The 17503-nt window shown below is 39.8% G+C and overlaps 1 protein-coding gene across 1 annotated transcript in view; it reads right to left on the reverse strand.

Moving 5' to 3' along the window:
- The window catches only part of LOC116692536 (copine-9-like), an 83328-nt gene that overhangs the window by 25609 nt on the left and 40216 nt on the right, over nucleotides 1-17503 (reverse strand). The window contains 3 exon segments of the mRNA XM_032520907.1: nucleotides 1169-1273; nucleotides 3951-4054; nucleotides 5071-5134. Coding sequence (XP_032376798.1) covers nucleotides 1169-1273; nucleotides 3951-4054; nucleotides 5071-5134 — 273 coding nt within the window.

The following is a 17503-nucleotide window of genomic DNA, read 5'->3' on the forward strand; positions in this document are numbered from 1 at the left end:
GTAATTACAGTCCATATCTCACAATTGTCAAAACAAAACAAAAACAAAACTCAGATGCAACGCAACGCATTTCACATACGTGTATAATGTTCGGGCAACTTTGATTAATTACACAGGATCATTTAATGAACACTAAATTGAGCAGACAATTAAGCCGGCAGTACAGTTCAACCACAATGTGTTATTGTGCAGTGCTGTCCCAACTCTCTGAAGTTCCTGTCCTCCTGAAGGTGTATTTAGACTCACGTTGGAGGTGTTACCTTTAGCTGAACTTTTCAGGTAAACAATATTGCAGCCACCTAAACACAGATGTGAAAGCCTAGTTCAGCCTTTCTTCTCTGGAAAGTACGCTACAGTGTGGCAAGGCCACCGACCTCCAAAAGCAGACACTCCTAAAACAAAACCTTCCCTTTTCATGCAGCTGCCTAGTTTCCCTTAATCTGTAGAGAGACAATCATAATTATACATAAACAGGTTTGGTTATTAGTAGTCTCGCTTTGCCAGACCTACCTAAACACAGCATTCTTGGGCGTCGCTAAGCACCGGGCAGAGCCATGGTGCCGCTGCAAAATATCCTCGGGAAGGAACTAGTTTTGGTGAAACGTGTTGTCTTGGGCGGCGGTAAGTAGCTTAGTCTCTTTGAATGAATGTAGTCCTTTAGTAGCATGTTTAAATCCAGGCAGAGCTTCTCCTCTGTCTCTACAAGTTGGTATGTTAATTTAGCCGTCGCAGCTCTGCATAATAGCCATGGGAAGGAACTTGTATTGGTTGAACACATGCTCGTTCAAAGGTTGTTTTAGTTGTGATACAGAAAACTCACACTGGACAGACCCTGCAGAGATCTGAGCAGCAGTTAACCATAGTCCTCATAAATCCACCGGTGTTTGTAATTCCAACACAAAGAAAGCGGAAGGTAACGGGCAGTAAAATCTGAAGGAATTTCCGGCGGCAACGGAACAATCCTGAAAGTGGATTGTCATGGATGTAGACTTGGTTATTAGAGACTGGAGGAGAACGTTTTTGCCCCCTGACGTGAGACCTGTGAAGGACCTGGTGTTGACTAAGCTTTCCCTTTGTCTCATTATACCACAACATGGTGTTCCCGGAGATACCACCACAACACTCTTTATGAGGATACATAATAGAGTTGTGCAAAGTGTTTTCTGACCTGTCATAGTCGCCATTGCAGAGAGCTCTAACAGGGATGGTGAAGGGCTGCCACACTGGGTTCAGTGTGTTCTTGATCACTTCTGTCTTGTGGCAGATGGTGAACCTGACAGCAAAATAACACAACACAATAACACAAGGCCATTTAAGGGAGAGCTAATTTATATTGCTCACATTGTAACTGTGATAATAATCCCACATCACTTACCTCTAGCTTCCTCTGCAACGCTATAGAATGCTTTACAGGGTGTTATTTTTTTCTTTTATATGTGTTTAATTACATCAGGGGGACATGGCGGAATTTCATTACTACCAAAAGCCCTCCAAGGCAGAGCAGCAGAAGTGGGTAATAATATTAAAGGTTGAGCTAAGCCTCAGTGGATGGGTGAAATTTGATTTGATTTGCATGAACATACATAGTCTTCACCTTCAAAATGTTCATGAAACAATTTCCTTGTCTCGTTCAACACATTGTTTGCAGACTTTTGTGACTGTCCAGTGAGACCACAGCTGGAGCTTTCCACTGAGCGCTGCCAATAAATCTATAGAGGCTGCGGTGCTTTGACCAGCTGTTGGTTAATTTTACATTTTACATGTGCAGGGAATAGTTCATAAATAAATGTTGCAAAAACTGTCTTTTGGGCATTTGGACTTAATGCTTTCATGGATAAATGACATTTTTGGACTGCCAGGCTGCTCTAAAAGTCAGGAGACAGCCTAAGTTAGTTGAAAGTGAGTTGAAATAAAGGTAAGTGACTGTAAATGAATAGTGGAAACAGAACAAGAAGCTTTACAATAAGACATAAATTATAATCACATTTGGCCAGACTGCATGGTTCCCCCCCACCTCAAAACACCAGTTTGTAACAATGGGAGGAGACTCATGTTAGTTTGAAGAGTGTATGAAAAATTAAATTCAAGCAGATGACAAAAATGTAAAAAAAGCTCTCTAATTTTGAGACTACCCTATAAGGAGAATTCCATCCAATTTTTACCTTAATCTTGCATGGACTTGAGCTAGATGCAGTTGTCGAGCCTAATTACCTATTACTTTTTTTTGTTATATAGTTTTTGTCGCGAAGGCAAGACCTGTCCTCTGGAAGACATAGCCAGACCACCGGGCTCACTGGATTTTTTCCGGGTGAGGGAGGCAACAAAAGAGCAAGGACGCCGGTCGGGCCTGCTAGCACAGCTAAGGGAACTACGGCATAAACGACACTGCCAAGCCTTGATCACACACAAAATGGAAGAGCAACAAATACACACACAACTGCTGCATGAAGATTATCACAGAAGCCTGGCTAAAAATCAAGGGTAGTAACACCAGCAGGATGGAGACAGGGTAGGTGAATTTAAATTATATCTGAGTTGAAAACGCATATTGTTGTCACGTAAGGGCCCTGTTCATGTTGCACAGACATTTTCGTTACATTTTGTGTCTGTTAAGAGGCACAAAGGCACTCTAAAACTTGCCCCGACAACTGCTGTTTTAGCTCAGTGGAAGTGTGTAGACGTAGCTGCAGATACTCTGTGTTGCCTGCACACATTGGAGTCAGGTTTTTTCAATCGAAAGTACTCGCATATTTACAGCGATCAAGATTAATGTCAAAATTGGCCGGAATTCTCCTTTAAGTCAGACTGCAAATGTCAGTTGTAACAACAGTGTAATATTAAATCCGTGCATGTCTCCACAATATGGAGGATGTATTTATTCATAATTCAAGTTGACTGTCCAAAGAGAAAACAAAGCAAGAAATTAAAAATGTTATTCTGGGAATACTAGGAAAAATTATGCCATAATTGATTTTGAAAAAAGAAAAAGGGAACTGAAAAAGCAAATGTAAAATAATTTTTTACTGACGTGACAGCCAACTGGTGGCGGCCGGAATCGCCTGCTCGCCGACCGGCTAGTGACACTCACAGACCCTGCTGTCAGCTGGAGTCTCTCAATAGAATCATGGACAAGTTTATTTTTCTGAAATATAGCTCATTTCCCATTCGAACACATTGTCATGAATATTAACAAGGTTTAAAATTGGCCATTTTTCAAATTTGGATATCATTTTAAAATCGGAAATCAAATGAACGAAAAAGTACACGGGTCCAAATACAGTAACTACATGAAAACTTCACCGTTGATGCTTGAAATGTCGTTTGTGTTTAGCCTACATCATCAGTTCCTATCATCTAAAGTGAAACAAGAGGCCAAGCCAGCCTGGTGGCGAAGCTCCGTCCAGACGCTCCTCAACTGTGTTTCCAAGCCGTCAGCTCCCCCTGCCGTCCATAAGGTGCCTCTGCACTCCTTTTGTTTCAGACCCTCCCATCAGCCTTTGGGCCACGCCTCCACTTTTGACATGTGTCAGTGGAAAAGTCAAATGTTAAATCGAAATGGGAAAAGCCAAACAATAAATCAAAAAGTCAAATGGTAAATCAAAAATGAAAAGCCGAATGTTAAATCAAAATCGAAAAGTCAAATGTTAAGATAAAAAGATACATAGTTTTACATTTCAACATTGCTTTTTCAGTTTTCTTTTCTTTTTTAAATTCAATTATGGCATAATTTTTCCTAGTAGCGTAGTAAAATAATACAATTTTAATATGATCTTGCTTCATTTTCTCTTTGGACTTTCAATTTGAATTATGAATGACTATATCCACCATACCACAATAGCAGTCCATGAAGGTTTTACATATGTCATTGTCTCTTGGTGCTCAATGGTGGGTGGTAAAAGGTGAAAACACATTGGCAAATGTTTGAGTGCACCCTAAATGCTCAGACTCACGTTCCATCCTCATTGCTCCGGTAGAAAACCAAGAAGGGGTCTGACTTGCCAAAAAAGTCTTTTTTGTCCAGCTTGTTGGCACACAACTGCATGGTAGCAATATCCTGAGAGAGAAGATGAGCAGTTTTAGTCGGACAGCAATATAGTCTTTTTGATTTCATTTTTTTAAGTCAGCAATTTATTTTCTTCAGGAACTCATTTCTTGGAGAGGAAGGCACAGGTTTATTCGCGACATCAGCAATCGTGGAACTGAGAATCCCTCTGAAAGCAAAATAATTGACAATATAACAACTCATGCATAATGGAAATGCATGGATGAGAATCCCAAACACCAGCAGTTGGAAGGGCTTAATGACCAATACCTACATTGAATGCAGTGATTGCAATCTAGAATGTCTGTGAAATTACACACTTTACTAGTGGGAGAAACTGATGTCATTAAGAGCTGTCTGTAATATAGTCAGAGAGGCGGAGGGAACGGCTTCATATAGGATGGTTACAGCAGTTAATGAGAAATGTACCCACAAGAGTGGATGGATTGCTCTTAATAAGGCCCTTTAGTTATTGCCTCCAGTAGGAAGCCATCATGGGATACCTAAGCTTCTCATTGACAGATAGGGGTTGTCAGCACACACACATACGCACACAAACACACGCACATGCACACACTTCGAGAGCATTTGGATCTTGTCGAGAGCTAAACTCCACAGAGTAATGATGGTAAACACAGCCACGATAATAACTTAATTTATAGCAGGAATCCGGCTTGACAGTTTCAAACACGTTAAGAGAGTGCGGGTAACACAACATCAAGCAGTTATCCGTGCTGAAGAAAGATTTACTTGAGGATGGGGGGGAGGGGTCCCAATGAAAGGATTAACAGGTTAAACTTGTGCACATTTGTTACAATTCATGATCTGTTTTTTTTATTTTTTGATACTGGCCCATTGTTAAACATTGTCTGTGTATTTGTGTGTGTGTGGGGGTGTTTGTGTGTGGGGGAAGATGATTGCAAGCTATTACAACAACAGCATCAGGGCTAATAACAAACGTAGACAATGTGAATATATTCAAATAACACTTAGGTTGTGTGTGTGTGTGTGTGTGTGTGTGTACTGACCCTGCAGTTACTGAGCTCCTCTGCATTAAATATAATGACTCCACACTTCTTCCCTGGAATCCCACTGGGGGTGAAAGGAGAGAGACACATAGACAAAGAAGGTAATTGTGGCATGTCATAAATTATACAATTGCCAAGTAGATGTCATTTATAGGTATAACCTGGCAGATTGTCATATTTAAAAGCTCACATTTGCACTTCATTTTCTTTTAAAGATGGGTGCCTTTCAGACAAAGTTATGTATATTTTATTCCAAGCATTCATTTTCTAACTTTTTTAACAAAAAGGCACACCAGTCCAACTCAGGCACCTAAATCCTGTGGATCTTACAGTTTTACTCGATTGCTAACATGCATTGGTCAAATCTGAAGTCACATTGTCAAAACAATTCACACAGTCAGTGAAGGAGAAGTCTAGGTGTGGACAAAGCTGCAAATCATTTTGCATTGCTTTCACACAAAATGCATTAAATGATCACATTTTCCGAAATCCAATTTACTCTTTTCTCATTCATGCTTAGTGCTGTGCTTCCCTTAATGTGTAGCACGCATAGTGTGAGCGCTGTGCACGAGCCTAGGCACATTTCACTAGGCTAGAATAAAAATGAAATGCTGCGCTATTGACTTTAGACCAGTTTATTGTTGGTAAATGGCGTGATCACTTGCCGCTGCCCCAAGATAACAATACGCCAAGAATGCACATGAACACACCTCACTGTAAGACCAGCATGCCAATGGGCGCAAAGATGGGTGCAGGTGCATTTGCTATTTAAACGACGTGGGCGCTGGATTGAAAAGTACTGCGTCGGGCTTTGCGCCGCGCTGCGCCGGGTGCAAGATTGGGCCCAATATGTCTGTAGCACATTGTTCATAATACACTAGTTTCAAAACTGTAACAGCACGTTCAAAACTAAAGTAAAATATTTTTTTGTTAATTATTTACAGAAATAGAAAACATTCTGAAGCAATTTTCTGATTCATTGTTGTTCCATATAAACTAGTAAAGTCAAAAAAGTGAAGTGGAGGGTTATTTTTATTCTCTAATGAAATACTGATTTATGTGGATATTCATTCAAACTTCAAAGTTCATCATTTATGTAATGCTCCCTGTTGTTAGTGTTTTTTTAGGTCACTGTGTTCTGAGTGACAACTATTGCTTTTTTAATGAGAATCGTTGCCAGTGTTTTGGTCCAACGTATTTATTTTCAGAAGTGTATGAAGTGTTTTGGTGGTTTAAGTGAGTTTTAGAGGTCAGGTTAACGGTTTGGCAAGATGTACGCCGGTAAACGGTAATGGCATATTAAATATTAATAATACAAACATATACTAATAAAAATATTACTAGAAAATGCATTTTGTGCAGAAAATGTGTGTGAATGCTGAATAGCTAAATTGCTAAAGCTAAACTGGAATATGTAAGAAGGTAATTAGTGAGAATAGTTGGAAAATTGGAAATGGTTTCAAATGGTATGATTTTTAGTAAAAAAGGTTTTTGATTTTGATATTTGAATGTTTTTGTAGCTGAACTCATGCAGATGTTAATGGCAACCAAAGAAAGCTGAAGAATGAAGAATCGGATAACAATACCGTCAATAAGCATTCAATTTACTTAAAGATGGGTACCAAAACCTGCCGAAATGACCGATATCTACCTTTCTATGGTATCTACCAGGCCGGAAATCAACAAGGGTTTTGATGCCTCATGTCAGTGCCACTGAAATGCCTGCGCTGCTCTCTGATGCTCCGAAATGAAGGTTAAAGGCAATGGAAGCATTGTTGCTCGTGGCACTAGTTAAAACTACACGTGACAGCAGGTAACATTAGCCTACAATTAGCTAGTAGCTGGTTTAAACACGGTTAAAATGCTGACAGCTAACTGTTTAAAAGTGGGACTGTATTTCACCGTAGAGGTTTCCAGTAGCGGGATGTAACAGTCTGCAGCTGACGTTTACGGGAAAACAACATTTGAAAAAAAATTGAGGACAGCTACGCTCGTTATTGTAAGTGCCATGATAAGTTAAAGTCCAATAAGTCCTTTATCAAACCGTATGAATGTGTCCCAGGCCAGGATAGGAAATTAACTAACAATATAAAGATCAACAAGCCACTGACACATACAGTTAATTCATTTTTGATTAATTCAATAACTTATTTTTTGTCTTAAAACCACCAGCCATTTTCATATTATACCAAAATTTGCAGCCTCCTGAGCCTTTTTGGTAAGGTCCTAGGAAAAGTCAGCCCAGAGTAATTTTATTCTCCCCGAAAAAAAGTTTCTTTTTTTTTGAAGAACTATACAAAAAAGAAATTGCAACTTTTTTTTGCAAATTTCTCTGTCTCCTGCAACTTCATTGCAACAATAATACAATAAACATCAACAACATCAGGCATTTTGGACCGCAACAATCTAAAAAAAGGTCTTGGAGGGACTGTTGGTGAAAATCCTTGAAATGTAACAGTTTTGTAACTCTGTGTGGGAAGAGCAGGTGCAGAAAGACAACATAGTATAGCAGTTACATAGCACCTACAGTTAACATCTTACATTGTCTGACAGTTACCACAGGTATGCAGTAGAGTCACTCATTATGCGGCTCACTGCAGATACCAGCCCCAGTTTACTTTGTACTTGTTCGTGAGAGGATCTCCCGTGTGGCGATGACACGTGATGGAGATAACATAAAAGACCTACATTTGCTAAAAAAATAAAATGTGAGCCAGGCCACATCGGTAGGTGGTCTGCTGATCGAATCCCAATGCAAACAAGATCCAATCTCAGAGCGAAAAGACTGGACAGTTAATGTGTTAACATGATCAAACGGCCAACGCAAATCAACCTGGAGATACACCAGCATGCCCCCAGACCATGTGTACAATGTTATAATCATAACTACAATAATACATAGTAAAATTAATGTTCCTATGGTTCAAACCAAAAACTGACACTTAATAAGTAAGGCAACTGATATTTATTGCCGGTCCATTTGCATTGTAATACTATAGCAATGTTGTAATATACTTTTATGTAATATTGTATAGATATTTGTACTTTTACATTCTGCACTCTCTCTCTGTGCTAACTACAGTATGAGTGTAAGATTAGAAGTCATTCTGTCTTCTTTTTGTTTAATCAGAATGCAAACTACGGCGGAGCTAGGGGGAGCTCGGCTCCCCTTAATAAGACTCGGGCTCCCCTGAAAATGTAATTTGTGAAATATTGGATGGTTCCAACCTTTTAAGGACACCAATTGTCTTTGTGAATGAATAATGTATTGTAAATAAATATATGTTCTTCCTTAAAATAACATATGTTATGTTATATGTGTTTTTAAAGGCCAGTTATTTCATGGATCCAGGATACCATGCATCCTCATAAAATTCCCTTGGCCTTTGGAATTAAAATAGCCCCCCACAGGGTTTGTGATGATATGGGGTTAGTTAAATTCCACAGGCCAAAGGAGTTTTATTAGGATGCATTGTATCCTGGATCCATGAAATAACTGGCCTTTAAAAATAAAAAAGTGCCTGCCTCTATGGGAATTTAACAGGAGTGTGTATACTTATGCCCCCTGTATTTTAAGGAAGAACATTTATTTATTTACAAAACATTATTCATTCACAAAGAACATTGGTGTCCTTAAAAGGTTGGAAGTTGTTTTTAATTGCACGCTGTGATGCAAAGTCAACTCATGTTTAGTACATGTTAACTCAAAGATTTGTAGAAAAAACATAAACGGTGGCCATTAATCGGCGCCCAAAGTCCTTGAAATCCATTCTAGCATCATGGCAAGAAGAAAACAAGTTAGTTAGTTGAAATTGTGTAATGTGTAGCGATGGCGTTATTGCACAACCTGCTTCTAGCCCGGTTAGCCCACCTCCCACCGGGGTGACAACGCAAAAAGAAGCTGAAGAAATAATGTCCTCTCTGGCTGAAGAGGATGGTGGTAACAGGTCGTCACTGACGATGCTGGCCCCTCTTGCTCTTCTCTTCCGTTAAATTGGAACAGCCAGCAGTGGGGAGACTGGAAGTGCCGATATATACATGGCTGTTTGTTAAGGATCAAGGATTGAAGCTTGGGGTGCGTTGCTTAGGCCTAATTGAACGGAGGAATTATGGTATTCTTTGGTGGCCTGACTAACTTTAACCGTTGTTCGTGTGAAACCTCAAAGCCAGCTTGATGCTTTGTCTATGGACTATCTGTGGATGGCTGTTTGCTGTTTGACCTATCAATTGCTGTTGATAAAGTATAATATGGTAAATCTATATATCTTTGTAAGCCCCCCCTTCGTGAAAAAAAGTGGGCTCCCCAAAGGCCACGGTATAGTTCGAACACTGTGTGTAATTACATGGCTGTCTCGGTAGGTATAAAGTAAGTATTTTACTGATACCCAGTAAATAAATAGACTGTAATATGCAGACTGTATTATTAAGCAATACCTAAATCTGTCTTTACTTGCCTCAACAGTTGAGCACAATTCAAAGTATGCAAAACTTTGGCAGCCAGACTTCCACTCAATTTGTTTTTCCCACATCACCACAATTTCACCATCCATGCACAGGCTCACATTCTCTTGTAGAAGTAAGTTTGTGTTTAAGCCACTGCATGATCTTGCACCTGATTATATAACTTCAACTTGACGGTTACATGACAACTACCGAGCTGGCTCCACTCACTGAAAGACCACTATGAGACGTGGTCGGAGAAGGCTGAGAAATGTGGGCTTACACTAGTTTGTTGCATAAACATAAATCGCTTTAGGCATTTTGAACAAATAACTGACGCTGTTGTTATTGTTGTTGAGGATAGGATGCTGGACAATTTGGAGCATTTCTACAGGTAGTGCAGCACTGGTAAAAGCAGCAACAGTGCAGCAATAACGTCTGTCATCTGCTAGTTATGTCATTGAACTCGTCTTTTGTAAGTGGGTACAACATCTGTCATCAAACTCTCAAAGAACAGAAAAAAACTAGAAGTATTTGTGCTTTTGAATAGTATACTGACAGGCATCCATTGTTTCCACAGTTGACAGCTCCACTGACAGCAAAGTCAAATTGTCACAATGTGTTTGGGCCTTAAAATCCAAACTCTTCACTCACTCACACACACTGTCACACACGCGCAATCTCCAAGTGAGGAACTTCATTTCTTCTATGCAAAACCAATCAGTTGGTATTTCTTTACTCTCCTCCTTAAAAGAAATTATATAAAAAAACTGGCTTGCATCTGGCTCTAAAGAAACATTGATCATTAAGACTAGAGACATGGATGGCGGACTTGAAAGAGTGACGCATCTCGAAAAAAACCAGCAAACTAATTTAAAGCTACTGCAATATAATTGGCTGCTGCAGAGATACACCAACTCCTGTTAAATTGAATAAAAACAACAGTAACACAATTGACCTTTGTTTCAAATGCAATGAGGCTAAAGGAACATGTATGCTGTGGGTATGGGAGTGTGACAAAGTTAAAACATTGTGGAGGGAAGTGACTAATAAAGCTGTGTTCATCTTGTCAACATTCTAATTGACCCTAAGATTATGTTGCTACACATGTACCCAACAGATCTGAATCAGAAATCCCAAGAATATACATTTGTGGATTTAGCTACACTACAGCCAAAAAGAACTATAGCTCTCATCTGGAAGAACCCGGAATGCTGCCAAACTGTAGAAGTCGAGTTCTTCTTCAAGACCAGGTCAATTGGTGTGTGTCTCTCTCTCTCTTTTGAAGAAGAAGCCAGAGAGAAACTACTGTCTCGACTCAACATTCACCCCTTTGAACAGTTTTTTTCTGTCTGTCTCTCTGTCTGTCTGTCTGTCTCTCTCTCTCTCTCTCTCTCTCGACAACCACACACAAGCCTTTTTAGTCATTTAACAAATTATATCTAACATTTAATCCTGGTCTTCTATAGAAGTGCACTGCTTTTTTTTTATGACAGTATTGAAACAGATACCTAACTATTTTCAACACCTCGCCCAACCCTATTGTAAAATGTATGTACATGGAAAGACTGACACATGAGGCCAATTGGGGGTGTATGAGAGAATCTGGAGGCCATTTGACCGGTTTGTAAATTAGGAAGACACAAGGGGAGCTGCTACTGTGATACTGTCATATTACTTGCTTTGTGTTTTTTTGATTGTTGTAGTACGGCAGAGGTAGAGAGAGTTGTGGGTTGGGACAGAGGGGGTGGTTTTAAAGTTGTAACTGCAAGGAAGAATTTATGAAAAGAAATATGAATATTTGCTATAGCTTTAAGAAAATAGCACATTAACCGCATTAAAAAATGGGGCAGATGATGCTATCCTAATGTCCTTTTGCTTTTCAGTTCAGATTTATTTGAAAAATGTCATGTATGTAATGTATGAAGGTTAGAATGAATGATTTTGCAATTTATATCACAATTGATTTGCCTTTTTTATTTTATAGTTGCCCTTTTTGAAGGGGAAATATTTTGTTAAATTTTCATAAACTTTTTGGAAACGGGGGCCCTGAGGCAAAGCCAGGAGGCAGAGCTGCTGTTCACTGACCCTGAATATTTCAGCTGTGTCCCAGTTCAGTGTCACGATGAAGCAAAATACAGAATAACAGCCACATCAAAGGACCCCTGACACATTCTTATTTAGCTTTGATATTAAAAATGAAGAAGCAGAAGCGAGACAACAGAACGTTAGAGAGAAAAAAAAGGGAAAAAAGAAGTGACCACGTCAGGCAAAATTGGTTTAAGAACGCAGAGGAAAGAGGGAGACCTCATCTTCCATGACGTAGTTTTAAAGTCGATGGATTCTCTCGCTCACGCTGCCCGCCAGCTGCAGCAGGCAGCTACAGTGAGAGAATAATTTATGAATTCATCTACAGAGTGTGTCCAACTGCACACCCGCCAGCTAGCCCACCGGATGCAAGAACTGCCTGGACTCCAGAGTCTGAGCCTTGACTGCTCACTGACTACAGAATAATAATGGCAAGCTGTTCCTCTGATAAATATTAAAAGTATTTAGCCTGCCTCTCATCATGAAATGCATAGGTTGCCACAGAGACTTGTTAGAGTTCTGTTTTCAAGATGTATTTCTATCGCGGTAAGCTTGAATCATATGATCGCAACAAAACACTCTTTATGTTCTATTTTGACACTATGCAAAATCTTACACAACACCTATGCAAAATACCATCAAAGCAAGGCAGCTGTGACTTATTTCATAAGCTGTAAACAGCTCATGGGAAACAAGCAGGCTGAGCTGCCATCTGCTATTAATGAAGTGAAACGAAGTACCGACTCTTGATAGAACACTGGCTAACCTTGGGGTCACATCTATTTTGAAAAGATCAGAGAGTGCCATGCATGGGCGTGTTGGATACATTTCTTTCTTGGAATCTACACACAAATATGCTCTCCTGCTCAGGCCAGGCTCTGTGACTCAAACATACAAGGCTCAGTGTCCAAATTTTTCATTCTGAACAAACAATGCAGAATGGGATTTCACGGATCAGCTCACCGCGGTCGCAGATTATTTTCTCAGCTTGTTTGTGGATGCAGGTGTGGCAGCAATAAAAGGGGAACTTTGGTAGTTTTCAACCTGGGACCATATTTTCCCATTTTGTGTTGATGTAACTGATGGGGGATTTGTTTAATTGGTCCAGTATTGAGCAAGAGGCTGGGAGTCAACCGCTGCAAACCTGATCGTAATGTAACACGGGGCAATTTACGCACCATAAATGTATGTCCTCTAAGTGCTTGTTTTTGTCACTGACAGGCTCAGATTGTTATTATAAGTGTCTGACAACACTATGGAACGATGGAGAAGTCTCGTTCTGATGTCTTGCGAGAGGAGATATGCTGGAAGTCTTAGGTCTGTCACAGGATGGCCTTAAATGCACGACTCCTCAGGCAACTCAGTTCAGGAGACTTGTTGTACAAAGTACAATCAGAGGCAACAGTGTCCAAATTGTCAAACCATGGCTTACACAAAAAAACAGGCAGAGTCAAAAAACAAGCAAGGGTCTTAACTACAAGAAACACGAGGAAGGAATGCTTGAACGTTTTCACTAAGGTTCAAAACGATCTGACTTAACTAACTAACTAACTAGCCTAAATAGGGCTAGTGAGTGTGGCGGGTACATTAGCCTGTTCCATTCCCCTCAGAACTCAAGCTGGCAATGACGTCACACCCGAGTCGGATTTTTCATTGTGGGGCTAGCTCTAGCCAGGTAAACCATTGTTAGCAATACCAGTTTGATACCAACGCCTTACGCTGTTTTGTGCATACAAACAATGTAACATGTCCACAGATAGGACACCGGTGTCCACACTGGTCCGGAAGGACAACAATGTGTGTACGACTGATTTAGTGAGACGCAAATAAGAAGGTAGTGCTAATAAATAGTATTTTACTAAAGCTTTCACAACTGTTGATGCACGGGACAGGTATGTTGGATTTGGACAACTTTTTGATTCCCCCCTCCCTTGCCTCACAGTGGTTTGGTCCACTGTCTGCTTTCAAGCGAAATGTGTCAATAAGTTGGCTGGCAAGGCTATTTTATTCACTTGAAACATAGGATTACGTTATTATTTTCTCTAATACAGATGATGCTAAGTCATTCATAAATTAGTCAAGACAAAAAAATGATAACTCTTTCTCACAAGTCTGCTATATTAGTAATTAAAATGTTTGATAGCTTCTTCGCTTGTTACCTTTGTTGTTTGCTCATTGCATCCACATGCTTTCACACTGGTTATAAAAAATGAGCAAAAAGCGCTGTGCATTTCTAAGCTGTGACAAGAATTCATGAATTAAAAAATTAAGTTGTTAAATTTTACTAAGTGCACACACCGGCTGGCTAGCTAGTTGTGTAGCTTGCTTGCTAGGAGGCTCAGTTCATCACCATCTGTATTAGCAAAAAGAATCACTTCATCCAATGCTTAAAGTGCCCATATTAAGAAAGAAATCACTTTTTTTCTGGGATTTGGGGTGTTATTTTGTGTCGCTGGTGCTTCCACACGCATACAAACTTGGAAAAAAAAACATCCATGCTGTTGTAAGTGAGATACAGGTTTCTGAATGTCCTCTGCCTTCAGTCTGTGGGTGAGGTTTCTACGTCACTAGCCAAGACGAGGTGGCAAACCATAGCTTGCTACCTCATTCTCAATGGCAACACTGCTACAACACACACTAGTTCACCATAATCTACAAAAGAACTTCTTCCATGTTCCTGTTCTGCTGGTATTCCATAAGTGCCCCTCGTCTAGAAGAAGTCTCCCAGCTAATCCTGCCTTGTATTGACCAAAGTTGGAGAAACAGTTGTCTTACCTAGCTACTGCGGATGTGCAACTCCCAATAAAGATAGAATAGAAGTGAGATGTCTCACTCTGTAGCTAAAACAGAGACCCAAACACACAGGGTGAAAACAGAACCTGCAGCACTGTGCAGTACAACAAAAAACATGGTGTTTGTTTAAAATGAAACCATGTAAACCTATCCTGGTACAACCTCTAAATACAATTGAATGAACCTGAAAATGAGCATAAAATGCGTGTTTTAAAGTGAATGAAATAGCTTTGCAAGCCTACTTACTGGAGTTCCACAACTACACTATCTGCAATGCAAACTATACACCCCCCCCCAAGTAATTTACATCCATGCATGTGACCCAAAAAGGAAATGAGAATATTAAATTGCAAGAATGGAAAGATAAAATCCCGAGACACAAAGTATTGAGAATTCAGCTTTTCTTAGAAAATATATATTTTAATAAATGATTTGAAAGTAGCAGTAAATCATTGATGTATTTTGGAGCAAGGCCAGTTAGTGCTTTAAAAGTAATCAGCAGAATTTCAAAATCTACAGGAAGTGGTAATAGTTTGTAATCACTGCGGGGGACAGATGGTCATGTCCATTTGTACAGTATCTGGCCAGAAATGTCACCAGATCCTCCAAAAGCTAAAAAGAAAAAGCTAATTTCTTCCTCGTAATACTCTGTGAACACTCCCTGCTTCAAATTGCGAAAGTGGATGGATGGATGGATGAACTATCAGTCCCACTAATGAAGCTATACACACAAAAGATCAAGTGGGAAGGTCACCTCACCTTGGATCTCTCCTTTAAATCAATTTATTCCACATTCTTCCTGCTTAGTCCCTAACCACTAATCTAATTTATTATACATTTTATTTAATCAGTCTCTGGTACTCCCAAATCAGTTCACCCATCCGTTTGGTGCCCTCTTTTGCAACGGCCTCTCTTGAACCCAATTATAATCCCCTTGTCAGATAACGTAAACACTATCCTCATTATCAGATTGTTGTCTTTAAATGCTCCCTCTCCAAGACCTTACAGATTCTCTGTGGAGTTTTCTTGTCAACATATATGTTTTGAAGTTACTTACTTATAAACTTTACTATACAACTTTACTCATAAAACATTTGCAAAGATGAGTTTTAAAATATTTTAAATCCTACATTTTTTGCTTCCATATTTACTAGCTAGCAGTCTTCTTTGTTGACCTATTAGCCTTCATGAAAATTGCAGCCCTACAATTACTAATAATACAACTATTCTGCTCTCCATAGGTATAACTGACTGGCTAGTTTGGCAGATAGTGAAACATGGGTAAAAACTGGATACAGCGCTTGACGTGGAGCCCAATTCATTCCTATGAGAGTTGCTCAGTGGCACATGAGCCATCACGGAGCCAATAATTACCTGGATGGATGTCACTACTTCTGCACTGTGCGGCCCATAAAGCAGGCGCACTACAAACCTCCACTGGCTACTTCTGGTTTAGTGCTCTGCTAACCAGAATGGGGATTAAATTTGTGATGTTTGACAAAATGTGTCCACAGTATTTTTGGGCAAGAAGGCATCAACAACGTGATGGCCCGGAAATTATAGTTCCCTCTGGCACTACCTGATGTGAGTCGAGTGCAAATGTGAGTTGCGCATGCTCACATTAAAGAAGTTTACGGCACAACCTTTTATACTCAAATCATTTCAGCTATCTATGATTTGTTTGATTGCTAACATTAGCTCAAAACACCATTCAAGTGACAACCTTTGTTGTGTTTGATTGCTATCTTGTGGCCAGCAGTCATTTCAAAAAAGTTGTAGGTATCTATGATTGTTTGATTGCTAACGTTGCTCAAAACGCCATTCCAGTGACAACCTTTGTTGTGTTTGAATGCTAAACTTCATTATGTAGGTCCATTTTTACTGTATTGACATTACAGATATATCTCATTAGCATTTTATATGCTACTTATTACAAAGTGACACATGCGCGACTCACATCTGTGCTCGACTCACATTGTGTAGTGACACCTTTGTTTGGCCACTGTGGTTAATTTGATTTAAAGCCGGGACCTCTTCCTAGGGGCCTGTAGCAGTCTTCCCTGTGAACGCACAGCTAATGCAAACTTAAAGCTGTTTGACACGTGGGTAAAATCTGTAAAACAGAAAATGTAGATGGTCCAATTTTGTCTTTTTTAATTGTTAAACTATACTCAAAACAATGATGCAAGATAAATAAAAAAATACATAAGAGCAAATTGCTACCAGCGAAACATAGTCTGCATAGACTCTATGCCGCTAGCAAAACCACCGTCTGGTTGATTAGCTTGGTCCTATTTAGCTTTAGCCCATCCACATTAGCCAAGTAGCTAGTTTGAATTATTAGATATCCATTTACATAATAACCTTAAAGGAACACGCTGACTTCTTGGGACTTATTGGGAAGTGGATACATACCCTCCATGCGTGCTGTAACTCTGAAGCCCCCAGCATTAGCTTAGCCTAGCAAAGATCCTGCAGGTAACTGGTTCCAACTAGCTACTCCCAATAAGTGACAAAAGAACACCAACATGTTCCTATTTACATGTTGTGATTTGTATAGTCACAGGGTGTTCAAATAACAACGTGAGAGACACAGCCATCTTCTAACCGCATGCTAACTGGGAACTATATTCTCAGACCAACAAAAAGCAACATGGATGGTTCTCTACAACGCTCTTCACAAGTAAAATAAATGATCAGTTTGCTGCTTTCATTGAATTTGGGAGTTCTATTTAATTCCATAGCATTTGAAAAAAAAAAAAGATAAAAGAAGGTTGAAATGAGTGACAAAAATGTCAGAAAAAGCTTCAAAAACACAGGAAAATTCCACAAAAATGTCAAAAGGCGTAGAATAAAATTTATAAAAACATCGGAAAAAGTGACAAAAATGTCCAAATGTTGACTCTGCAAAACAAAAGGTTGCATGGTCGAAGGGAAGACAACACAAGGGTTAAAGGGAGACAGGTTGGCCATATAACCAGTGGGGTGTCTGTCAGTTCACCTCAAACCAGTCACCATGCATGGTGTTGTGGTACATGCCCGGGCATGACCAAAAATGACCTGAAACAAGCTGTGACAGAGAAGCCAAGGGGCCGGGGGGGGGGGGGGGGGG

Source organism: Etheostoma spectabile, chromosome 7 (genome assembly GCF_008692095.1).
Source record: "Etheostoma spectabile isolate EspeVRDwgs_2016 chromosome 7, UIUC_Espe_1.0, whole genome shotgun sequence".
Lineage (NCBI taxonomy): Eukaryota > Metazoa > Chordata > Actinopteri > Perciformes > Percidae > Etheostoma > Etheostoma spectabile.